General features: G+C 42.2%; 1 protein-coding gene across 15 annotated transcripts in view; it reads left to right on the plus strand.

Annotated features, from left to right (window-relative positions):
- The window catches only part of Cadps (calcium dependent secretion activator), a 454,141-nt gene that overhangs the window by 305,537 nt on the left and 122,092 nt on the right, over window positions 1-26,512 (plus strand). For 13 of the 15 annotated variants that reach the window (XM_063274046.1, XM_039093064.2, XM_063274049.1 and 10 more), the window contains exons 12-13: window positions 11,479-11,615; window positions 14,818-15,005. In XM_063274046.1, coding sequence (XP_063130116.1) covers window positions 11,479-11,615; window positions 14,818-15,005 — 325 coding nt within the window. Of the gene's footprint in view, window positions 1-3,072; window positions 8,372-11,478; window positions 11,616-14,817; window positions 15,006-17,254; window positions 17,414-26,512 lie in introns of those variants that run through there. The other 2 variants (XM_039093071.2, XM_063274055.1) reach the window with 2 other exon arrangements.

Consider the following 26,512-nt stretch of genomic DNA (forward strand, 5'->3'; position numbering starts at 1 on the left):
TTCCACACAGAGAACCACGAAGAATAAGGAACACATGAGACTGGACCTAAAGTAGAGAGGACAGCCCTGCAGTGACTACCCTTGAACTGCCCGCTCTAAGATCTTGACGGACAGGTATATCCAGTATCTAGTTAATTTCTAAATAAAGGGCATCTATGTGACAGGTCCTCCCCTCTCACTGCCTGACAGCCTCTGGTTAGCACCTCTGGAAATAGCATTACCTACCATACCCTCCCGCATTCTCTTTGTATGAGACAAAAAAACCCTAATTTAATCACCATTCAAATCAACTCCATGGAAGATCTACTTCAATGATATTTGGAAAATCCTCTTCTTTCCAAATGGTCTCCGATTCTCCCAAGATCATCTCGCTTTGCATCTCGTGTCTCTTCTGCCATCTGCCCACAGTAAGAAATGGCTGCTTGGCTTGTGCTTGCCCTACATTCCTTCACTAACAGAGGAAAGAGAAAGGACAACTAGGGGTAAAACTGAGGGGAGAAACAGCGGGAGTGTCCCTCGGCGATAGAACATAGACTTGGAGCATGTCCTCAGATCCTAGCATCACCCCCACAAAGGAATTTAGAAGATCCACGATAGAAGCCATTACAGAGGGATAGCCTTTCATGGAAATACATGAAGGCCTATGGTAGAGAGCTCCCCACATAGACAGGATTTCTTTCTTTCTAAAGCTGAACTGCAAGCCCTTGCAAACCAGCAGATTGAGTGGAACTGGAAGCTCGTGTAACAGCCCTGTTTGAAACATCGTAGATGGGTCATGCAGCAAAATCCTGGATGGTAGAATTAGAGAATAAGATCATCCTTACAGATTCTTTAGTATATATTACACAAAGTAGCCAAAACAAATGTGATATCATGGGCCTATAAAATTTATCAGAACCTCGGGTAGTTTACCTTCTCTAGTGACCCCTTAACCTCTGCATAGAAGACCTTCCGAGAGGGTGAGGTACCTTCACAGCTACCTGGTTCTCAAAGAACAAGGCTGCCACATCCAGCCATTCCAATTACCTACTACAGGAGCCTCCTTTCTCACAGACAATAATATGAATGGTACTCGTTGACTGGGTACGCAGTGCCCAGTCTCTCCAGATGTGCACCGTGTCCCCATGATTAATGCAACCCAGTAATGCTGACCTCTATGTCGCCACTGTTGCATTGCTAAGTCTGAAGCAGAGTCCCACACTGCTTTAGACTGTGTTATTGCAACCCCAGTACCACCAAGATACTTCTGTTTCCCAAACTTGGAAACCAGCAGGGGAAGCCAGTGAAGAGGTAAACAGCTCCTTCAGACCCTGAACCTTTGCAGTTTAAGGATAAAGAAACCCACAGGAAAGATCAGAAAGGAGACCAGGGCTCTGCATTCAGTGGTGTCACAAGGCAATTATGCCTGCCAAGCACACACAAGAAAGTAAGGTCTTAGTGGAACGTGCTACAGCAAGGTAATAGTCACAGGGGCCTGTGTTGTCTTTAGCCAAAACCATCAAACAGGTCAAGTTTTGTGTGTGGGAAACCCACCCTTATTTGCCCAAGGCTTCCCTACTTACAGCAACCACGTCTCATGTCCCAGAATCGTCTCAGGACAGGACAAAGCGAGCTATGGTGGTCACTGAGGGGTTACAAAGCAGAGGAAAGGAAGTATCAATCCCAGTCTAGTTCTAAATAGCAAACCTTGGCCATTCACTTATCATCACAAGAACGAACAAAAGCATAGATTTTTCTAGCTAGAAACAAAAAAAAGGGAAAGAAAGAAAAGATTTTTAAAAAAAGAAAGAAAAAGAAGATCAAGTATTGCATTTTAAAAAGGTTTCCTTAAGTTCCAAAAGGTCAGGGTCATTGCTACATACTTGACTGTGCACACGCCTAATTAAATCTTGGTTCTGAGTATTTGTTCAAAGCACTTCCCGTTCTTGCCAGAGGATGGTCTTAATGACTTTTCCATGACTTCACTTGGTAATTGCTGCACTAGTATTTACACAGCTGACAGAAGCTACATAGAGAAGGGAAGCCACATTAGGAATGTTTTGGGGACAGAGGGAAAAAAAATAAGAAACACTCCAATCTTGTCCTGTCGCTGTCTGTCCCAAGGAATCCTGGGAATGGGACATTTTGCAGTTTGGGAGAGCTGAGGGTATCTGTGTTTTGGGATGTTTCCAAATTCAGTTTAACTGACTTTTTGGGGGCAGTTGGCATTTTTTTTTTCAATTTCAAAAGTTCAATTTCAAAATGAAAAGGCACGTCTAAGAAAGAGTGGAGTGGAGTATTTATATGGCATTGGAAAAACTGGGAAAAATAGATCCTGCTATTCATTTGTTTGTGACTGCAAAGATCTGGGGAGGGTTCCATCAGCCTTTCAACCCTTTTGTTCTTCTGTGGTTTTTATTTTGTACGTGTGCTGTTGATTTACTTTTTTCCATTTCAGTTATTTTTTTTTTGTTATGAGTTGGTACCTGATTGCACAATTTTTTTTGAACAAATACTTGTAATTCTCCAATTTCTAAGGCCAATAATGCACCCTATGGATAATGCCCAAATCTGGAATTGAGTATTGCCACAGTTCATTGTGCCAAGTAGCTACTCCCCGACATCTTATCCCTGTCTGTGGGTATGAGAGAAATCCTACAGAGAAATCATATAGTGCTCATTTGATGTGGGGAGGGAAAAGAAGGTATGTTAAGCTTTGCCATTTGGTCAACGATTGCTGCATATAGTGCTTGCATTTACTTGTTTCAATGTCTATTTCTCAACTACCGATTGTTAACTACCTCGAGCACCCGAGCTGGATGTTGCTGAGAACTGCTCTATTTTTATCGCCATTGAGATAATCTTGAACAGTTAGGGGGACTTTGAATACTGCTGGTTTGGGGGAGGTCGATTTTTGTTGTTGTTGTTGTTGTTGTCATTTTGTTTCATTTTTTTTTTAAGTTTTCTCGTTCAATCTTTGCTCAAACCCAAGAACTGTAGCTGCTAGGTTAGAACTCCTGTCTGCTTTCCTGAGCCTTGTTGCTAGTCTTTATGTTATTCTGGTTTGTTCCTTCTTACCCTGCTAACTTCTAGCTGGACCGAAGGGTAAGTGCTCCCCCCATAGCTAGCACAGCTCAGATAATCTGACTCGATTATCTGACACCTGCAATGTGCTTCCTCTCTCCTCTTCAATCTCCCTCATGTCTAGACGTTGTAGCACAACTCTCATGTTATTCTCCTGACCTTAGGTTTGAAACGTAAGCTTCCATACTGAAGCTAGGGTGCATGTCATGTGTGCATAATTGCCTCCTCTCCTTGGCTTTCATATTGGCATCAAACAAACTGTTGAGTAAAGCCAACCAGGAACTTCCGATGTTTTCCATTCTAAGAATATCGATTAATATCACAATGAAATGGCCAACAATGCCACTGTTTCATGGAATCCACAGTTACCTGACTGCTCAATGCCTGAAAACAGATCATTTTGCACTTTGACACAGTAATGTGTTGTTGTTGTTGTTGGTCCCCCTTCCCCATTCAAAAGATTAGAACGGTCAGCTGTGAATGGTGTAACCATGGCTACAGTAGCAGATAGAAAGATGAGGTAGGAAATCCACTGAATTTAACTGAGCAATATTTGAAATTGCAAACTACAACTAATACATTATTTGAGAACGTATTCAACTTGGCTTACTGGTAAATCCTCAAATAAAACCCACTGAGGATTAATTTTGAAAGCAGAGCTGTAAAACATGGTTCATACACAACAATGACAAGTTAAAGACATGAATGAGTCCATATCCTTTATTCACAAAGGTTTTTTGATCCAGGATCTCACAGTGCCCAGGAGGATTTTGAATTCTCCGACACTCTGCCCCTTCCCCAGGAACAATGACAACAATAACTTGATCAACTTCATTTGTATTTATACTAATTTTTCTAAATATAAACCTCTAGAAACAGAAAAATGATACTTTAAAACTCTAGGAAAATCTTTCTCTATTCTACTTGTAACAAAAGAGAGTTTACAATTTGTTTGTTTACGTAGGATCAAGCTGTCTACATGATGTGTGTTGCGAGAAGACGTAACATTAGAGAGAGCTAGACAATTTGGTCAAGAGAGCAGGCAAATATGTATTTGAGTTATCTGAATGCCAATTTAGAAAACTGTAGGTCATACCATTCCTCCTGATCATTTAACAGTAGCCTTTTCTTCTTAATTTTTTGTTTGATTGTTTTTTTTTTAATTTGCTTTTTCTCCCTTTCTTTCTCTTTTATTTTGCATACATGTACCCCTGGCTAGCAGACAGATGTTTTCCACCACTCCCAGAAGATACTTAGCTTGACTTTCCCTTCTCTTGAATGTCTGATAAGGCATCGTAGCAGCTTACTATAGAGGGGGAGTTAGCGGGAATGTAGGACTTTGTTCTACTTTTGTCTCTAGAATGAGAGGCTGGATGACTAGAGGACTGAATGTTTCTGTTCTGAGCGAATTGACATGTATTTACACGATGCACTGCTGCCCCAGTAGATTTTTTTAATAGTCATTTGCCTTATTTCTTAGAGTTTTATTTTATCAGAGTTTTTGCTACATCTTCTATTGTCAACTTGCACCTGCTACATTGCAGGAATGCAATACCAAAGAATTAACTCACTGTCCACGTAATTTGTATGACACCCCCCACCACTACACTACAAATCACACTTGTTATTGTTAAGAGTAAATGACTTTTTTAAAGGACTCTAGAGTAAGCGAGGCCCAAATATTTCCAAACACCAGAATCCAATCTAAAGAAAATAAATTAAATGGAGATTGATTTTTATTGACTAATATTTAACAAATTGTTATCTAATGGCTTGAGTATTATCATGTCAGTAAGATACATTATAATGAGTATAGAACATTTATCTTTGCTTGTAGAGTAAGAAATATAAAATTAATTGAAAATATGAATAATTATACTAGGACAATTCGTTGAAAATGTAGTAATTGCAATAGGAAAAACATTTATTATTTTGGCTTTGGATTATCAATGAAACAGTAATCTCTGTTGCCATACGGTTTTTACTCAAAGCTACTGCCTTTCAAAGAACTCGAGGAAGTCAGCCCTGAAATAATGTTCATGTTTGCCCTTTTGGGCGTTTTGCCATGGTGGTTTTAAAACACTGTGCGAACCTTGGCCTCCAAAGACACCATCTTCTCCCAGCCATTCAGATTAGATTGCTCTAGTCAGAGACATCAAGAAGTGAAGTTGTTTCCCAGACAAGAGGTCTACACTGTACCTCAGGGCAGCAGGCATGGGAGGGCCAGTCTCATGCTGTGCACAGCTCAGACAGGGCACAACATTTCCTAGTGCCTTGACTATACCAAGAAAGCACTTCTAGAAAGATCTGTGAGCAGCCGGCTGCCACCAGTCATTGTCAGTTCTTGATGTCATGTCTTCTGATGAGGCTGACGACTGTCACCGTTCGTTACTGTCCAGAGCATACATTCACTCTGCACTGTTGAGCAGATATGACATGCACACATTTCCCATATAAAAAGGACAAAAAGTCACCTTTTCATTTACAGTTTGAGTTCACAGATGACTTTCCACTTACATTAAGCTGTTCTCTTGCCTCCAGCACCTATGTCCCGCACGTGCTCTAAATTTCAGAAACGGAATGGTTACTGCTGCTTTGTCGTAGAATGGTTTCCTGAGATAAAAGAGCCCTCAGACAGTTTAGCGATAAGCTATCAAAATTATGTTCGGCAGCAGAATTCCTTCTCATTTTCACATAAAGTTCCAAAGCATAGCATACATAAAATGAAGATATTTATTTACCTTTTGTTTGCAGTCCCTGAGCTGTTGTGATAATAGTGAGGGGGAAAACTAAAAATTTAAAATTAAAAAAAAATGCATTACCCACTCCAGGAGAGTGCATGTGTTTGGTATACACTGTAAAATAGACTTAAAATAAAGTTTTCTAAAATAAGATCACATAAATATGCTTCCTAACAATAGAAGGTATTATGAAAACTACTACATATCTTTCTAGTCATACCAGATAAAAAAGAAAAAAGCAAATATCAACCTTGTACTAAGCCCAGACATCAGAACCACCTAAGCAGTGACATAAATGTCAGGTAGTCTCCTGGGGACTAGTCGCATGCATTTCAATAAAAGAGATTAATTGAGAATATTAGGTCCACAGTGATAGCACTGTGGGAAACAGTTTATTTTTAATTCCTTAAATGTCATTTCTAGCCAACCTCAGGTAAAGTTTTGATGACTACTCCCCTGATGGCTATACACACCTGCTTATCATAAGCATGGGGCCCTCACCCTGTCTCTGTATAACGAGCACCCGTTTTAGGATTTAAGATTCCTAACATGGTAGAAACTTTATTTATTGAAGTATAGCTTGAAGCCGATCTCCTATCCCATAGCACAGAGGACTTTAAACACCCTTACGTGATTAAACCTCAAGGTCGGAGAGCCAGCATCATTTTAAAGGTGTGGATTACATCCTAGCCATATAGCCTACAGAACCGCATAGCCCACGTCAGCCTACTCCAAACCCTCACAGACCATTAAGGACTTGAAGATAACTTCCTGAAGCCAAGTCTGGAAAAGGCTGAGGTTGATACTCAAAATCTACTAAATCCAAGATATCTTTAGATTACTTCACATTGATAATCACAACAACAAAGATGGTTAAAATGTATCAACCAAAGCAAGCAGCATCCCGAACAGCCCTTGGGGGTTCACAGAGCTTCATTGTCCTCCCGATGCTATTTTGCTCAACCTAACATTCGAGTTCATTTTCATTCTCTGACACATACAAGGGAAGTGACCCCCAGTGTCCTGAGTTCAGAAAGTGACTCTCTAGAACTTTTGCTCTGGGCTGTTCTCCCCTGAACATTGGAGGTCTGTTTTATTGGTTTGGTTTTTTTCCCCCTTTAATCCACCAGTTCTCATTGTTCACCCAAAGGGAGACAGAGTTGCAAGGCGCATTTGTTTTCCGTGTTCAGCGCTGTTCAGCGCTGTAAGAGAACAGGCTGGGCAGGGCAAGAATGATTATATGGTGTTGCTTGGGAAGCGCCCACAAGTTCTTTGAAACAGAATTTAGAACAGCTGGACCACTGCAGTGTTTTATTTTAAAATAGACAACATATGTAATGCATATGGTCCTAGACATGTATGGAGACACAAGCAGACAATCTGAATGGTATCCAAAGACACCTGCACCTAAAATTCTGTTTCCTTCTATAAGATTTTTTTCCCTAGGAGCACATGTTCCCACTTTTGGATTTGCGAGATGCCATCTGAATCCCCATGTGTGTGTCTCCTTAATAAAGCTAGTGGGGACTTGCCTAGGACGGAGGTGTCACCTGCTGAGGATCTAGTCCCTGCAGGGGCTAGCAAGGGAAACAACAGATCAGGGAATGCAGATTTACCTGCTTAGATATCTCGCTGTCTGTGAAATTAGAACATAGCCTAAAAAGAAGCCAGGCAGAGTATAGGAATTAGTGATGTAGGGGCAGGGCAGAATTAGTTATGTGGAGAGACAGGGATAGGCTGATAGTTTCCTAAAATAATAAAAGCAAGCAAGAAGATATGAAGCATTAGCTATAAATACAGAGACGTCTTTGGCTCTGAAGGCATATGAGGTCTGCCTGTTTACTCCTAGACAACTACTGAGTGTTTACTCTATGGCAAGTACCTTTCTGGCCAGTTGTTCCCTCCAGTGAACAGCTCTATGACATGGTCTGTAAATACTGAGGACAAGGAATCTATGGACCTTTAAACACTTGCAGATGATTCATACCACACAATTGATATTCCAACCTTAAAAGCAGTTATTATAAATTCCATCCTAACTCCCCTGCTGAACTCTCTGTTCTTCTAACTAACAGATAAACTGTGAACATAGTTTGGGTGCTCCTAAGATCGAGAACTAGAAGACACTGGGCCTGAGAGATGGCTCATGGTATAAAGGTGATGGTTGCTAAGTCTGACAACCTGGGTTTGGTCCACAGAACCCGTATGATGGAAGGGAAGACCCAAGAGTTGGCTTTTAAATTCAATACGCATGCCATGGTCGGCACAAAACACAATAAATCATCGCGTAAATGTAATTTTGGAATAAATAGAAAACACTTACTGAAAACATGGGTTTATTTACTTTGATGAAATAACTCAGTATTCTAACAAATACGCACCCAGTGCCCTCTGTATTCTGGGTTCTTTGCTGGGTAGGGGAAGTATGGCAGAAGACAGAAGATCCTAGAATCCCTCCTCAAAACTCAGATGTTTTGAGTTGACACTTCAAGTTAGCATTCCCAGCTCATTGCTTTTCTTTTTCTTTTCATAGTATAAGCTTGGAGAAGTTATTCAAACTAGTCCCAAGAATCAGGCACCATATAAGCATTCTTGAGTTAGAAGAACAAGTAAGATAATGGGCCTCCTTCTGAGCAGATGGTAAGGTTATCTAACTAAAGCTCACTCCATTACGGGCCATCCTTCATGTACAGGTATACACAGATCCTAAAGATCGCTAAACTGCAGTCCAAGATGGCAGAAAAGAAACAGAAATGTCAACCCATGCATCTCGAGTAGACACTGAGGCTTAGAGACAAACAATCCCACCAGCACATGACAACTATTTAAAAATGGAGGCCAGATGCAGGGGAGATGGCCATGCAAACATGAGGACCTGAGTTTGGAGCCCCAGGGCACGCAGAGATGCTAGTCACATCCAGTGCCCAGAGGGCAGTGCCAGGAAGATTCCTGAGGCATCCTGGCCAGCCAGTCTTATTGACTCAAGGAGCTCCAGAGTTAGTGAGAGAAAACTTTGTCTATGGCTGCTGTCTGTGTCCAGGTCTCCCTAGAGGGCCAAACTTTCTCTTCAGACCATTTCCTGCATGGTCAGAAAAGTAAAGCAGGTCAACAGCAAAATATTCAAGAGACTCAAACAACTAAAAAATATGATACTTGACATCCAAACTATAGTTTTAACAGATTATAAGGTCAAAACATATAAGGTTGAGAGTCATTTAGGAAGATAATCAATGTTAACCTCTTAACTCCACATGCGCAAACACACACACACACACACACACACACACACACACACACACACACACACACTTGAAATGTCAAGCTAAACCCCAAGCCACATAAATTCTAGTTCTGGATCATTCTTCATGTAGACGGAAGAAGAGACATGAAGTGATGGGGAGGAAGATGTTTTATTTTTATGGTTATTGTTGAAAAGAGGAAACTGCTGACTTTACTCACATTTTTCTATAAACCCACTTCAGACTGTCAGTAAAGAAGGAAGCTATCTCTCCATGTACTCTCAGCCAGCACCAGTGATCAGCACAGCCAGCTAGATTCACAGAGGCCCTGTGACAGCTTAAAGGACCAAATTGTCTCTTCAGACCATTTCCTGGGGGCCCAGAAACGCAAATCAGGTCAACAGCAAAATATTTTAGAGGCTTCAACAACTAAAAAGTATGACATTTGAAATCTATGCCATGCTTAAAAGAGCCCCCTTCTCCCCAAGCTGACTGACCAGGGTTGTACCATCATAATTGAAGAGTGGTAAACTAGCTGAGCCAAACTGGCAAAGTAAGGCCCGGGCCAACTTGTCAGCTTACAGCCTCTGCTGAGAAATCCAAGAGCAAGACTCCGAAGCTAGCCAAGCTGCCTGATCTATCTGTTAAAATCGGGAGGCAGGGAGCGGGTGTGGCTCTCCATGAGGATGTAACGCATGAGCAATTCAAGCACTCCCCACACTCACTTCTTCCTGAATTAAGTCAACCTAGGAGCCACAGGATAGAGGGTGAGGGCAGTGACGGTGGCAGGAGCTAGAGAAGGGAGGCCCAGTTGGTGTAAGGGTCTTTCTACTGGCAGGGATCCTGAGGAGGAGAAAGCTGAAGTGACTTTGCCTTAGGCTATCCACACCCAGAAAGAGTCAGCTTTCCCTGCAAGGTGCATGGTCCCAAGGATCCTGAAACTTAGCAACCAAAGCAAAAGGAAGCCAATAGGCCATGCAGCAAGCTCGATTTCAAAGCGCTTCCCCAAGTTTGTCCGTTAAAATACTAGTCTACTACTTGCCTTCTGAAGACATTGTTTTGGTGCGTCTTGGGCATTAAATAGCACATCTTAATCAAACACTGACCACTCACTACTCCTACGCAAAATGCAAAAGATTTTAGAAGGGTAGAAGCTGACGAGCGGTACATTTTTGTCTGAACGAGAGCTGAAGTCACCAAGAAATCGGGGTGCTAAAGTCCCACGGCTACCACAAAACAAGCTCACAGCCATGCCCTAAGCAAGGGAGAAAAAGAAAAAAAAAACCTTCCTGGGACAGAGGCCACACAGGAAAATATTGTTTAAACACTCTGTCAAGTCAGAAATCAAGTTTCCTTTGCCCTGATTTCTCTGCTGGCTCCTGGCAGGCCCTTGAATCCCAGTAAAATGTTCCATTCAAAGAGATAAATAAAAACCTTGCTTGAGTTCCTCTGAGAGTCCACCTTACCGTAGTTGGATATCAGGAGAGGGAGCAAGGGGACCGACCATGAGATAGATCCTTCTTCCTTTTGAGGATTTTTCTTGGTGGTGCTTGAGCTTAATTCTCCAAGTCCCTTTGCCAGCTAAGGATAGTCTATTTCAGTTACACATGTTGAGATTAATCAGTTAGCCCTTAGGAGGTTTTGCCTATAGCCTTCACCCTGTAAGGAAACGTGTGAATACACGGAGACTATTAACTCACAATAAGTGGCAGACCACAGCCCTCACAGGGTAGTTTTTGTTTACTAATGGAGTACGTGCTCCCCGGGCAACAACATCTTTGCCTATCCGACACTAAATCCCTATTTAACTTACCCTCCCAGTTTCAGTGAAAAATCTTAAATTTAAATTTAAAAAAAAAAAAAACAACCTTTTAGTTTTGGAGGGTTGGGAATCAAACCTTTTGTGACACCAAATTGGCGATGAGAATTTGGAAGGGGAGAATACAAATATTGTCACTCTGCTGAAAACCAGCATAAGCCTCCCCCGCCCCCCCCCCCAGATAATTCCAATGAGCACAGAGAAATTACTCTAGACACAACCTCTGGAATGGCAGAATCTATTACAAACTCGCAAACCTGGATAGACTGCTCTCAGCAAAGATCCGATCTGCTTTCAGTGTTCGGTGAGATCCAGGTGAAGTTAACAGTCTCATGCATGGTTTAAAGAGCAACACGAAGCACTGGAATTGTGATCATTTGATAAACATGTTGATGCCAATATATTTTTGCCTAAATGCAGTAAACTTACCAGTAAGTGATGCAAGTTGACAATGGGGGCGGGGGTCAGAGACTATCTGGGGGGGGGCTCAGTGGGGGGCAGCAGGGAGGCAGTTGGTGTTCACAATGCCTAGCGAGTCCTGCGAATCTGAAATGTCATAAAAAGCTGTGATGTGTTCCTCTAAATTGTGTCTCTCTCCACATGTGTAAATGAACAGACGCAGATAGAGCTCAAAAGCATGGCATGGATGAATTTATCTCGTCCAACCCCTGTAACTTTGACCACGCTTCCCTCTTTGAGATGGTACAGCGGCTGACTTTGGATCACAGACTAAACGATTCCTATTCTTGCCTGGCAAGTATATCCTTTGATGTACGGCAATTGCGACGCGACATTTCTGGAAAAAAAAAGAAAAAAGACCAAACATCCCTCTACCTTTATGTCAGAACTCCACCCACTCCCTACCAAATCCCTTTAACAAGTCTAGGCCTGTCTTTAATTCTCTGCGAGGCAGTAGCTTTGTTTTCCCAAGAGTCGATGTGGGTTGGAGGAAGTGCTCCTGAGAGACACAGCCAGTTCCCAGCCACCCCATCTTAGCGGCTTCCTTTTCGGCGGCTATGTGAGAAATCTTCCTAAGAAGGTGATTGAGCTTGGCACCTGCCGATGATGAACTTACCAAAACTGCCTGATTGTGGTAGATACCCCACCCTCTCTTTCCTGTACCTGATGCTCCTAGCTCATTAGGGGATACAATGCTTTTGCCACCTTTAAGGGTCTAGACGTCGCTAATACGCTCCACTGCTGTAAGTTTAGTGGATTTGGCTTGTTTCTTTGGGTGGCACCTTTTCTCTCATATTCAGAACTGTCTTAACCCTTGAAGAGAAAATTTTAAAGGTGCAGTAGGCGTTTAGAAGCTCAGCTACCCAGCAGGGTTTCTTCATTCCCTAAAATCCCATTTTAAACCCTCAGTCAAATTTAGTTCAGTTTAAAGACTGCAGTTACCTATTCGTCCGATTTTTTTAAAACAATCTTTGGTTTACGACTATCAAGCCCCAAACCATGACAAAGACTCGGTTCATTTCTGTCTTCGGATTCTAAATGATGAATTTATTCCTTAAGTGTAAATATTACTAATCCCTCTTTTTAGACAGGAAAGAAGGAGGGGGGTGATCAAATGATTTTATGCAGAGAGCAATTCCTCTCCTTGACTTCAAACATGGAAGTTAATATATTTATGTAACATTAATATTATATAATTAACTGACATTAGCATAAACCCTTATTCTGAATGATTATTTTAAATCCCCCCTTTTTTTGCTGCTTGAAGATATAGTGTGTTTTTTTTAAAGAGGTTAAAATCATCTTAAAAATAGAAGTGGGATTCTGTGAGATAATTTATTAATCTATGGCTTACAGTGACACATTATCTCATTTAGAATCTCGTCATTGGAGACTCTTACTTTGCCAAGTCGGAAAAGAACACCACATTGACTTAAAAAACAAAAACAAAGCAAACAAATGAAAAAGAAAACCGTTCCCTTGCATGGAAAGTCCATTTCCTCACTCCCTACCGTTATGTGTCTCAAATTGCGTTTATGAAGGTCGAGAGGGTTTGCCTCAGCAGAACCACCCTTGTCAGCAGTTCTCCTCACCTGATGAGCTCTTTGAGACGTTTTCACCTTTACGACTTTTGTTCGTGTCAGTGTTTGAAAACATTTTTTTTTCATTCTGAAAGTTACTACATAGGAGAATTAATAAATGCCCTCTAAAGATTTAACCAGAAATAACAGGCTGGTGCCTGTTTCCCATTAATCACTATAGGCTTAACTCTGTAGTCCAGATTTTAAAATAATAATTATGACTGATCCAGAGCAACTCCCTTTCCTGTTTATTCACCTGGATCCGTTACTTAAGGCCAGAGTTTCGGAAAATAACAGAGATGTGAAGGACCTTATCGCCTATCTCTCTATTCCATTTTTCTCATTAGTACAGTCTTTTTTTTTTTTTTCAGTTGGTTTTGGAGACCGACCAGCAGGGATACATAAATTTTTCTGTGTCTTCGACTCAGTTCCTAATTGATATTTCTTCAACTCTTTTCAAGGCAGCTATTTTGGCATCTACAAAAGACTTGGTGTCATCTGAGTCGTAGAAAATATATTTTAATCTTTCACAGCAGTGTTGTCTCTAAGATTTAGCATTTGGGGTAGCAGATGGAGTGGCAAAGAAGTTGCCTATAGGGGCAGCCCACTGCCTCAACTACTCTCCCGCCCTCTGCAGGAACTTATAATTTGAAATAGGAAAGATGCCGTCTTTCGTTGGATGCCTCACTGAGCTGCATGTTCCCAGTCGAAGGTCCCCGGATCCTAATACATGATGAGAGCATTGCAAAGCCCTCCCTCCCGAACTCCTTCGGCCTCTCCCTGTTCCACATCGCCATCTCCCCTCATTCCTTCTACCCAAGCTGCAGCAATATTCAAAACACAACTCAGAGGAGACCCTCAGAGAAAAATGAAGTTTGTTTAAAAGAGCCCAAATGTCCTATCTAGAAACTGCCTCCTAGTTTATCGCTTGCTTCAGATACCATGGAAATGAGACAGTGTGGTTTGATTTTAGATGCTATCCACACTGACCCTCAATACCGAGTCACTTCCTAAGGCTTTCTAATTCCACGAGGGAGGCACTGGTTTCTATCCATCACTCGGCTGAGTTATTATCAGAGAGTCCATCTGGATTCTCTTTTACAGCAAAGTTTGGCTGGTCTCACGGTGAGCAAACATAGACAGGAAAACAAATGATTGCAGGGGGTAGGGCGGACCTATAAATGCAGCCGTGCGAAATCTCTCTCTTTTGTTCAATTGAATCGGATTTCATCCTTTGGAAAACTTAACTTACTCTAGCCCTTTGGAGTGCTGTGTTATTACCTTTGTTTTAAAACGCACTGAAAAATTCTCCTGAGGTGTAACGATTTACAAAGTTTAGCCTCTGTGTAAGCCAGCCTAAGTTTTCCTTTATGCCCGAAGATAGCGAAACAGAAGGACCCAGAGTAGAAGCTGGGCTGGGTCTGGTGTGTATTGCAGCTTCCTTAGCCAGACTCTGTGCTTGTCCTATCTACCTCACTGGCTTACTAGAAGGCTCCGCTGAAAGCTATTTGTCAAACACAAGTTGTCTACCAACCGAAGGCACTTATATCACAATGTTCCCTTGCCAGACTCTGCCCCAGCTTCACCCCAAATCTCCTCTAAAGTACGCGTTGGAGCCCTGGTGATTTCTTTTTTTCCTAGAAGCATGCTGCTTGCTGATACAGTTCTACCAGTTCAGTTGAAATCCCCGGGCATCCCTGAACTCAGTTAATTTACCCACCTGCACCGCAGGGATGACAGCATCTTCCAGGAAGATCTGCTGGGAGGATTAAAATTGAGCGTCCCCAGAGTGCTGGCATGGCAATCAAAAGAGTGAACACTGGCCGTTTATCAGTCCGGTCCTCTAGCTGATACTAGCAGCCCTCCAGGAAGCAACATGTATTTAAAAGAAAGCTTCTCCCTTTATTCTCCTACAGGGCTGGTTCAGTCCTGGCCAGGTGTTTGTGTTAGACGAGTACTGCGCTCGGAATGGAGTCCGAGGATGTCATCGGCATCTCTGTTACCTTAGAGACTTGCTGGAACGGGCAGAAAATGGCGCCATGATCGACCCCACGCTTCTTCATTACAGCTTTGCCTTCTGCGCATCCCATGTCCACGGGAACAGGTAAGCATGGGTCTGGAGGCATTTCTAAAGGAGTATAAAGAAACTTCCAGTGGTTCGCAACTAGTTCTGCCTGAAAGATTGACCCTAACTCACAACCTATCCCTGTTTACCCAGTGGTGCACATACATGCTAGAAAAGGGGGACCCACACACACGGTGGGTAGGAGAGAGGGAGAAAGAGAGAGGGGGGTATGCTAAACTAATTTTCTTTCCTTAGACAACTGTAAAGAAATAGCAAACATCCCTTCTAAGGGAGCCCCTACGTTAAATCAGTCTAGGTAGTGATCATTATTTGTGGAGGGTTTTGTTTTTGCCTTTTTTTTTAAAAATCAGTGACCTTAGTTGGTGATTAAATCTGCAAAATTACAGTTTTCTGGTCTATAAAATGGGAATGACAGTTTCCTCATGGAGTTGAGAGGATACTTGTGAACGTAAAAAAAACCTCAACAAAACAGCCAAAACTTGGCAAGAAACTGATCGCTATTTTGTCTTTGTTGATACTACCTACCGTTCATTTCAGGAGTGTTTGATGGTTGCTTGCCTAGTGTGAGACTCGGCTTTGCATTTTGTATATATGATGAAAAATAAAAATTAGGGAAGATACATTAAGAAAAGGAATTAAATTCTGGGTAGAATTCAACAAGGAGCATGACTCCGAGAGCTAGCTTGCCAGAACAGCAGTGGGGGGCTCCCTGCTGAGACGGTGCTAGAGCCGGGAACTCACACATGCGCATGAGTAGGAGTCAGAGCGGCTCCAGGCAAAAGGAACAGCATGTACCACTGTCCCGCGAAGACAGAAGCCAAGCGCGTTGCTAGAGCTGAAGCAAGATAGGTAAAGCTGGCAGCCAAGATGCCAGGAATACTTGAAATATATCCTCAGAAGTGGGAAGAACTTTGGCAACCACAAGCTGACCAACTCCCTCAGGTTGTAGATTTCACCAAAAAAAAGGACCATAATGGCAAGTCTCCTGACTCAATACTAAGTATTCTATTTCTTTAGACCTTGCCCAGCTCCTGGAGGGGGGAAAAATTCATGTTCTGAATAATGCAAAGAAGCAAATAATTTAAGAACATTGCCATTTGGCTCTAGAGGCATGGAATAAATTTCCACGCTGCCACAGCCAGCTTACCAATTCGATGTATGTTAGCCACCCGTTAGTAAAAAAGATAAGTCTACAGTATTCCAAAGCACCCCTGCCAACAGCCAGGGGAAGCAGCAGAAGACAGCTGGGTGGCTTTGGCAAACAAGCCTCAGATGAGCAAGTTGTCACTGGGGGGAAATCCACATCAGGGAAGAAACCAGTCCAGACTACCTGGCTTTGAAGCCAGGGTTGTGTCAGCCCTCCTCATCTCTGCAAACCACACAGCCCTGGAATATCTGTGGGTTTGTTCTGTGCTTTCCCTGTCTCGAGTACTGATAGACTTTTATGAAATGCGACTCCATCATTTAGAGTTTGATGACAATAACACTATGGCTTTGAATATTTTTTTTTTGGTTCTTTTTTTCGGAGCTGGGGACCGAACCCAGGGCCTTGCGCTTCCTAGGTAAGCGCTCTACCACTGAGCTAAATCCCCAGCCCCCGGCTTTGAATATTTTAACAATAAGATCATCCTCATCTCCTATTGTTATGACCCCATAGCCCAACACATGACCTTTTATTTGCATAAAAGATACTCATAAAAACTCTGATACCTGGGTTGGAGTGTGCATAATTTGGACTTTTATAAATATGTACACTTTGATGACTCTCTGTTACAGCCTCTTGAATTTTTTAGAGAGGGAGAGGGAGAGAGAGAAGTTACATTACATTCCTTGGGTTGTCACACTGTATTCTACATATGTTACTGAATAAGAAAGTGTTACAAAATAATGAAATGTTTTTGTAAACTCCCTGGTAAACATCATCATGAATTATGATACACATTGTCTGGGTTTCATATTGTAAGACTGCCACTTGATTCACAGTTAGGTTTATACATCTTGTCGTGGGAACAGTTTGGGATTTCTTATTTCCTTTTCAGTTCTGATTTTCCTTATGCGTTTTGCATCTCTTTTTTGCTTATTACTTTAGTTTGAATGCATTTGCCTGTGCTTTTTGATGCATCCTTCTTTTTCTTTCTTTTTGTTTGCGCGCATGTGTGTGTGTGTGTGTGTGTGTGTGTGTGTGTGTGTGTGTGTGTGTGTTCTCTTGCTTCTTCTATGGCTGGCCATTCTCTATGCATGCCTCCTGCCACTACTCCTCTCCAAAGTCAACAAATGCATGTGTATCTTAGTGGGCTGCTATCAAACACAGACTTTCAAGGGGGCAAATCTCCACCTTCTCCTGAATCAGAGGCCAAAAAAGATCCACGACGAGAATCAAAAAAAAGAAAAGAGTCCAAACCCCACCCAAGTCAAGAGCTAAAAAGGTAAGAAGTCACCTGTGTGTTAGCTCGTGGTTTCATCCCCTTTGTCTGTCCCTGTCCCTGCATGCATGCTACTGTGTCCATGTTTGCTTTACGCATCTCCTAAACCTGAATCCTTTAAAGATTTCCAAAAGGTGCAATTTTTCATAAAAGTTATTACAAATGAAAAAAATGTGTATGGGGACTAAATTTGAGTCAGGTGTTTGGTGTTCTAAAACATGCTTGTGTTGGAAAAACTAACCTAGCAGTAAGCAAACAGAACTGAGTCAGATTGGTTTGGGTGGTGTTGCTGTGTTTTGTTCTTTTGTTCTGTCATCGTGTCTGGTTAGTAGTGGTCTCATGCCTTACAAGTCATCCATAATAAACAAGGCATGTATTGTAATCTTAAGCTAGTGTTCAAGAGGTAAATGAGGTGGGTTAATATCAAACAGGCACACATATTTGTTATGGATCTCATTGCTTAAGCAAATCTTCCTAATCGCCACACTCATCTGTGAAGAAGAAACCCATCTGATATAGTCGGTTATGATAGGGCACAAAGTAAAGCCCATAGGTAGACAAATGGCTGTTAGTAGAGACACTTATGCAATGAGTTCATCTTCAAGGCACAAAGCTCTAAGCATCTGTCCACCTTATCCTGTGCTGACCTTCAGCGATGCCTTCTTCTCTTACTGGAAAAGTCGTACGTGCCCCCTTAGACTCCACTTACTAGTTGTTCCTAGTCTCTTATATTCTTCTCCCTCTCCTTGCCTGCAATTCTGGACAGACTTGTCCAAATTAGATGGTCCTGGGCAAGGATCCTGTATGCTTCAATGCTCATCTATCTACGGGCCATTTCTAAGCCCCGTGTATGCAAGTGAACTTAAGGAAGAAGCATCGAGTACGCACGGAACTTTTGCTCGCTAGAGAATACAGCGAGCTGCCCATCGTAATACGCAGAGCTAATAGTGACCACCGAGGAAACCCTAGTACCACCTGGTCATTCACCTCCTCCCGGCACTAAGTAAGGCTGATGGTGAGACACAGTTTCTGCTTGTGTTTTGCTCTGCTGTCCCTGTCAACCTGCAAGAAGAGAGCAGCAACTTCCAGTGGCAGCTGTCCAGAGTGCTGCTTTTAGACCTGGCGTCATCATCCACATTGAGCGATCAAGTAGTTGCTGTTGTTGAAAAGCAGCTCTCACTGGACTGTAGCCTGTTTCCTAGCACATTAAGAGCTACCCAATGGGAGCTTTCCTGTGTGTTTGACAGGATTAAGCATGGAGCTTTTTCCCTCCAGAAGATTTTTGGTCAGGTCTGGAGGTATTTCTGATTGACATGGGGGGTATTGTTAAATTCCTAATAATACTCAGGCCCAAATGGGAGTGGCACCGAGGTTGAAGAGTCTTGTTTTAAATAATGCTCCCAAGTGATTTATTGTTTCTTCTACATAGATCCTGTACCTATGTGTTGCTCCATCAAAGCAATGGTCTTTATAGTCTGGGGTTCAGAGGCTAACAAAACACAGAGCACATGTTCCAACCCTCAAATAATTCAGCAGTTCTTTTTTTTTTTTTTTGATATTCTTTCTCTTTAATCTCAAGGACCACAGTAATGAAACCAGAAACTTTGTCAAAATAACTCCTCCTGTCCTTAAGTACTGGGAATTTTGTGGCAGTCATAAAAAAAAACTAACACAATTATAAAGGAATACATTGCTATTATTAATGCAGGTAACACTGCTATATAATTTTATTGAAAATCTTACTAATTCAGCAGTTCTTACATGAAGCCAGAAACCTGCACTTCTAATATTCTCTCGTCCATGATTTTGGCTTCAGATCACATCTGGTCAAGGTCTTGGCTGTTTTCATTACTCAATGTTTGAACCACGTGTGGTAAGGGAATGAAAGCAATTCTGATTCCTGAACCCCACTTGCAGCCAAAAGTCCTCTGGGGAATTCCTACCTGAACCATTAAAATTTAGTAATGAGATAATTAAGCACGAGGAATAAAAGAACTCAAGTGATTCTAATACATTGTCCAACTTTTAGTCTAATTGAATGGATATTAGTTTGGGCCAACTCTTTAGAACTAAACCCATTTTCCCAAAAGAGAGAGAGCAAACTAAAGAAAAATGTGAACGTGTTCAGCTGGTTGCATTTGGCGATCACAAAATCCACAGATGTAAATTGCTATATCTTCTCGTTTTTTAAATCAGCTCCTAAGGTTGCAGTACTTAATTTTCACCATAATATTTTTAGTATTCTTTCTAGATGACATTTAGATTAGCATCACTTTGGTCACTGTCCCACAGTGACAAGGCAATCAAACAGCTTCGATGATTGCAAGTTGCGTCAATGTTCCTTGGATCCCTTTATTATTGAGATTGGAAAATTTTTCTCATTTACATTATTATTTAACATTTCTTGAATGCCACTGCTGCTTTTCACATATGGCCTGCATAGAAAGTACATTGTATCGGCAATTAACAAATCCATAATGCCAACCGCCTCAATCCACAGCTCGCTGCATCGATTAATGAGTCTGCAGGCAGATGTCAGAGGGCATGGATTCTGAAACATCTCTGAAAACATGTCCAGAGATCATCTGTGGAGATGTGTTTGAAGTCCAGGTTCTGTTCATCTCCATAGCCCATGTGCATCCTGTGGGTTTGGATTTGAACTCATTTCTCTCCATTCATCCAGCCAGGGTCCCTAAATCACCCACCCACTTGCCCAAGACAGAATCTGAAGAGCCATTGTATGAACTTCCCCTTCCTCATAGCATGTGACAAATCAACTCCTGGCCTAATCGATGCTCTTAAGTTTATCTCAGGTATTTCCGATTCTGTCCCTCTTTGATGTCACTTCTGTCGTTGAGGTCTCCGTCTTCTTTCCCAGGGACTGCAACAGTTGGCTTATTAATGCTGTCCCTGCCACCCTCAGTGTAATATGGTGATTATCTTGTTTTGTTTTGCTTCGCTTTATTGTGTGTTCTGGTGAGTGCTTGACTAGCATTGAGTTACATACTTTTCTTTCTGTCAACCCTATCTCTGCCTCTTTACACACACACACACACACACACACACACACACACACACACACGCACCACTTTGTCTAGTACATTTTAATTCTTCCCCCAGATAAAAATCCTGTGTCTACATAAGCAGGTATAGATCTCCTTACAGAGAACTGAAAACAGTCCTTTATGCAACAAACAGGTATGGGTAGAGTGTAACAATAGTGATCTGTGTTCTTGGTCTCATGCTATACAGAGAAATGATACGTTTATGAACATGTCGCTGATTTGCCTTTAGCTCTGTACGGGCATTGGCCTTAGGCATGGATGAAGCATCCCCAAGTTCACAAGAGATAGACTTACCTAACCAGCAGTGATTGTAAGAGGGGGAGGGTAAATTCCAAACAATTTTCCATAGAAAGCATAGCCAAAGGAAAAAAAATCTCTTAGGACTCGTCGCTTCCATTTAAACCATGTGACTGTCTCCATGAAGGAAGCTTGCTCCCATAGGAACAGCACAAAGTCTTGTAAGGTCTGTTCAGTTAGTAGCTCTTACCTAAAATTCCACAGTGTGCCCTCACCCTGGAGTCACTGAAGCCACTTGTACAAAACTGTTCACAGATTTCACACACTTCGATCATGTAGGTAATACGATTTTTTTTAAAGCAACAACAACACAGCCCCACACATATACTGTTGTGATCCCTCCAAGGTCTAACTTGGGGTCTCCAATGTCAAATCCAAATCCATAGCTTCTCAATCTTCATCAATCTGCTCTTATTCCTCCAAGGGAAGAATCTATGAAGTTCTGTCCCCTTCTTGGCGAAATGCAGGCTCTCCTAGATCTTGTGTTATTTCTTGACTCATCTTTGGGTTCTTTGTTCATTCGGCACCCAGGTCAAGCCTGAGCCTCCCTTTTCTATTGCCGATATCATAATAGCATCTATATTCCTAGTGACCGCTCAGTGCGGGGAGCTTCTCGACCACCCCCATGCTTTAAATGGGCTGAATAAAGCTTCTATGTTGTTGAGTCATAACTTCAGATGAGACAGGCTGAAAGCAGGTCATAAAAGAGCTCCCTGGAACATTTGCCCTCTCCAATACTCTCCAAAATTCCCTGTTAGCCAATGCAAGAAGCTACAGTGCCCACTTGTAATTGTGTAGAAACTACTTGCTTTTCTTCATGTTTTGCCTTTTGTGACACAAACATATATTTGTCTTAGCAGCATATCTGAGCCTCAGGGCATCAGGGCATAATTAGAAAAGGGTAGGAGCTGGGAGGGAAGGGGAGGGAAGTGGCAAGTCTGGCTTTCATAATGAAGCAGAGGTTATGGGATATGAGGGTCATGATTATAAATTATAATTAACCTAGGACTATAGAAGCCATTTAGGGAGCAAGCAGGGAGGACGGAAGTGGCTGCTCTTAGTGACTGCTGGTGGTTTGGTGCTATCTTGAGTTTATATCCATTAACTGCTCAAAAGAAACAAAAGAAAATACTCCACACTCAAATCGAATTCGGAAATAGCATCTAAAAATTGTAAGAGTGAAGAGTTGCCAGATAGCATAAGCCTATTTTTATGTGTATTATATGTCAACTATGGTCAGAGTGTCTGATGTAATTGTCCTATTTAGGGGGCCTTGCAAGGAATGCCTAACACATCCTGTCCTGCTCTGGCCCTTTAAATGCTCGTGTTTCTAGGCTGGAACAATTTAGTAGCAAGTAAGATTCAGTTATCGTGCTTGTTTAAGGACATTTTCATGGATCCATAATGCGGTCTGCAGGCATGCATCCATTTGGAGAGAAAGAATATATCGTGTTTACAGTGCCTGCACCAGCATATGTGGACATTTGCATTTGGAGATGAAAGTATATTCCCTCTTCAGCTGGAGTTTTACCCCTTGTTGGTACTGATTGGAGGCTGAAAGCTGGTTGTATGCAGAGTTGTGGACCAGACGCCCTTTCCTCTTCTGGTGAATTCATATGTTTCTTTTTACACCTGGATTTGGCACTTAATCACCACGTCACATCAATCACTGTATTCTTCGAATTGATTTCTCGTCCTGACTTTTTTTTGGAAAAGGCAGCTTACTTTTGAAAGGTTTTGCAACCCAGATTTCAACATGATATGCAGAGCCATGCCCTGGGGATAGTTAAATGCTAGTTATCTGGATGCTTACCAGGGTGTATGGTGACAATCTCCATAATAGAGAGGTCAGTCCCTTCCTGACACAAAATGAGGATTTGACTGTACTTCTCTGATAATTTCAAGTATCAAGATGGTTTTTCACTACAAGCCAAGTATATGCTATTATTGAATTAATTCTCCAGGCAATGTCAATTAATCATTAGCTTGGAAATACCACGGTAAGCGGAGAGAGTTTGCATATCTGATAATCTAAAGGATGAATGCTGGGTTTGATAGCTTTGATTTGATAAACAATGAAATAAGAAAGGAGATAGATGTGATTCTGGATGTATTATTATTTGTGACATGGCTCGAGATGGGAGACCGTGAGGAGAGTAGAGATGACAGAACTGGTGCTAACCACGGTGACAAGAACTTGAAGAGCAGCCGACGTGACATCTTTCCTATCATGCTGCCGAGAATGTCAGCTTTGTGAAGGACAGTGAGAAAATGGTTTGCCGAAAACATGAAAGGTGGATTCCAGAGACGCCAGCCATGTCAGATGCGATATAGTCTGCGGTGGCTACAGAGACCCACTTCTGGCTCCAGTGATGGCCTGCAGGTGGAAGAGCTTTTGGTCTTCGGCAAGGCTCCAAAATGACTACACTTGACCTGCATATTGTCTCAAGTTCCCAGGATCATGATATACAAGAAGTGAAGTTAGCCAGTGTGCAGTTAGGTGGAACCAGAGGCCAAGGGTGCTCTCTCTCTCTCTCTCTCTCTCTCTCTCTCTCTCTCTCTCTCTCTCAGTCTCTCTCTTGCTCTCGCTCTCTCTCCCTCTCTCTCTTTATCTCTCACTCTCTCTCTCAGTCTCCCTCTCTCTCTCACTCTATCTCTTGCTCCCTCTCTCTCCCTCTCTCTCTTTATCTCTCTCTCTCAGTCTCCCTCTCTCTCTCACTCTCTTTATCTCTCGCTCTCTCCCTCTCTCCCTTTCTCTCTTTATCTCTCTCTCTCAGTCTCCCTCTCTCTCAGTCTCCCTCTCTCTCCCACTCTCTTTATCTCTCGCTCTCTACCTCTCTCTCACTGTCTCTCGCTCTCACTCTGTGTGTGTGTGTGTGTTTGCACACCAGTCTATGTACATGTGTGTGTTCCTAAAGCATCATTTACAGGTTTCTGAGCTTCTGTTTAAACCTGAGATGCAAGGGAGGGAGGAAGGAAGGAAGGTGCCTTCCCTGACCTTACAATGTATGAGTATCAAACAAGCTCTGATGCAGAGAACGCATAAAACAGAAAAGGGAAAGGAAGCAAGAAAGCTAAAGAAGAGTGGGAACCAGGTCAGAGCCCAGGTTCTGCATTCGAATTGCCTGTGAGCTTCCAAAATGCCTGTCTAAGCCTCCGCCACACAAGGCTGATTGCAGCTATTGGAAGAAGAAGCAGAGTCAGAGATGAAGCATGACCGGCTATGGGAACAGTGTGGTTACGCCCCACCTGCTGAGATCAGCACAGTCTGCCTCCTTCTTCTCAATCTTCCCTGCTCACCTGCAGGTGAAGGTCCAAAGAGAGGATCTGAGCTGCAGAGTCCAGTTGCGACATGCAGTAACTAAGAAATGTAGGCGCTGCCTTCAAGAAAACCCTTCAGCATTAATTATGGGGTACTGGGTCCATCTATTTTTCCTTCCTCTGAGTCCAGAGCAGTTAGCAAAGGAGTGGGTACCTAAGAAGCCAGAACCTGGTGAGGCAGGGGATGTACAGTCATGCGTGGAAAAGGGGATACCCAGTTTTCTGAACAGGCATTCCACCCAGACGAAAATATATCTCAGCCTGGGACTTTTGACTTAAACCTTAGAAATCTTTCCTTTTTTCTTCTTTGTGATTCACAAAGTGTTAAATACTGAGAAAGGAAAAAGACACTGAGCTATATTGTGAAAATTAAAGAGCACTCCCCATGTTTCCAGGAAAAAAGCCAAAGTATAAAACTGTCCTCTGTGATACATTAGCAGCATTCTACTACTGTGATTTGATCCGAAACTATCGTGTTTTACTGGGACAATAGAAACTGCAAGTGTCTCTTTGGGACGAGAACAGCAACTCAAAAAGAGGTGGTGAGCCTCTTACCTTGGAGGAGTTAGGAACCTGGGATCAAAAGCATCCTGTCAAGGGTTCGATGAGGTGGCTCATCCAGTGACGCACACTTTACCAACAAAATTGGGCCAGCACTGGGAAACAGAGCAATACCCTGGAGCTTGCTGGTTGGCCAAGCAGTCCAGGTAAACTGACAAATTCCAGGTTCTGGGGGAAACTCTGTCTCAAAGGATAAAGTAGACAAGACTGAGTATCACCCCCAACTAGAATCCATCATCCATAAACCAAAAGCCATGCACCAAACCAAAACCATCCTTTCAGGCATTGAAAGACCCTCCATTGAGGTTCTGTGTTTGAATTTGTTACTAAACACAGACATAGGATTGATACATAAATGATAGATAGGTAGATAGATAGATAGATAGATAGACAGACAGACAGACAGACAGACAGATAGTTCTTAGCATATGATTCCCAAACCAGTGGCACCACAGAACCTATTAGATGTACTCAGATCCATCCCAGACCTACCAGTTCAAGAATTCTGGATGTATCCATGTGACCTGGGTTGCTGCAATGCTCCCAAGTGATGCTGAGGTATTGTCAAGTTTAAGGACCACAGCACTGCTAAAAGCACTGCTTCTATGGAAAACTCAACTCCTAAGCCAACAATATGGCTTCATGAACCAAAGTGCTCACCTCAAATGTGACAACCTGAGTTCAATCCCAAGAACTCACAGTGGAAGGACAAAACTGACCCTCAAAAATTGTCTTCTGACCTTCACATGCACACGATAATACATGCATGCCTACTTTGTCTCCTCTCTCCCTCTCCCTCTCCCTCCCCCCCTCACACACACACACACACACACACACACACACATACACACACATACACATACACACAGAGAGACACACACACTCATAGATGAAGAAAATACTTTGAAAAGATTGGTCTCTGAGCACTCCACCTGCACTGTCATTACCACTGTATTTGACAGAAAAAAAATATATATATACACATATATATATATATATATATGAACTAAAGTGAGTTCTTAACCAACATTAAGCTTGTGTTCTTTAGTGAGTGAGCTAAGACACAGTGAATCTCTCAGAAAGTTTGCCAAATACCATCCCTATTACCAGTACCTAAGAATACAGATCTGGCAGTTTAAAGAAAAAGCAAAGATTGGATTTGCTGTCAAGACCTTGCATGGCCTTATCACCTGACTTTGCAGGTAAACTCTCAAAGAGAGATTTTCAGACTTAATGAAGTTCATTTGCGTTGTTTATGTTAAAAGTGAAACCATTCACACTAGTATTCAGTGATTAAGAAGCAAATTAAAGTGACTATAAAAATAAACATTTACTTGGCTTCGGTAGTGAGATTAGCGGTGTTCCAGGTGTTCCTGTGGAGGGGCCAGGAAGTAGGAGCCTTCTGCTTCTCTGACTGTACAATAGGCGGGAGGCAAAGCAGTTTACACTTGTGATAGCACCCTCCTCCGTCCCAAGAATTAGCTAAGAAGATGAAGCATATCTAATCATTCAGGGTTTTTAATCAATTCAGCCTCAAACAAAAATGCTGAGTCCAAGAAGGTTTCTTGGGCAAGGGATGAATGACTTGATTCATAGACAGGCTCACCTCAGGATCAGACTTATATCTGGGTATGAATCTCAGTAGTAGATTACTTCCCAAGCATGCATGAGCCCTGTTCAGTCCTCAGCACCTATTTATATAGATATAGATACAGATACAGATACAGATATAGATACAGATATAGATATAGATACAGATACAGATACAGATATAGATATAGATATAGATATAGATAGATATGTATGTATGTACGTACGTACATACATACATATATGTATATGAATTGCTAAAAGTGAC

Source organism: Rattus norvegicus, chromosome 15 (assembly GCF_036323735.1).
Source record: "Rattus norvegicus strain BN/NHsdMcwi chromosome 15, GRCr8, whole genome shotgun sequence".
In the NCBI taxonomy this organism is placed as follows: domain Eukaryota; kingdom Metazoa; phylum Chordata; class Mammalia; order Rodentia; family Muridae; genus Rattus; species Rattus norvegicus.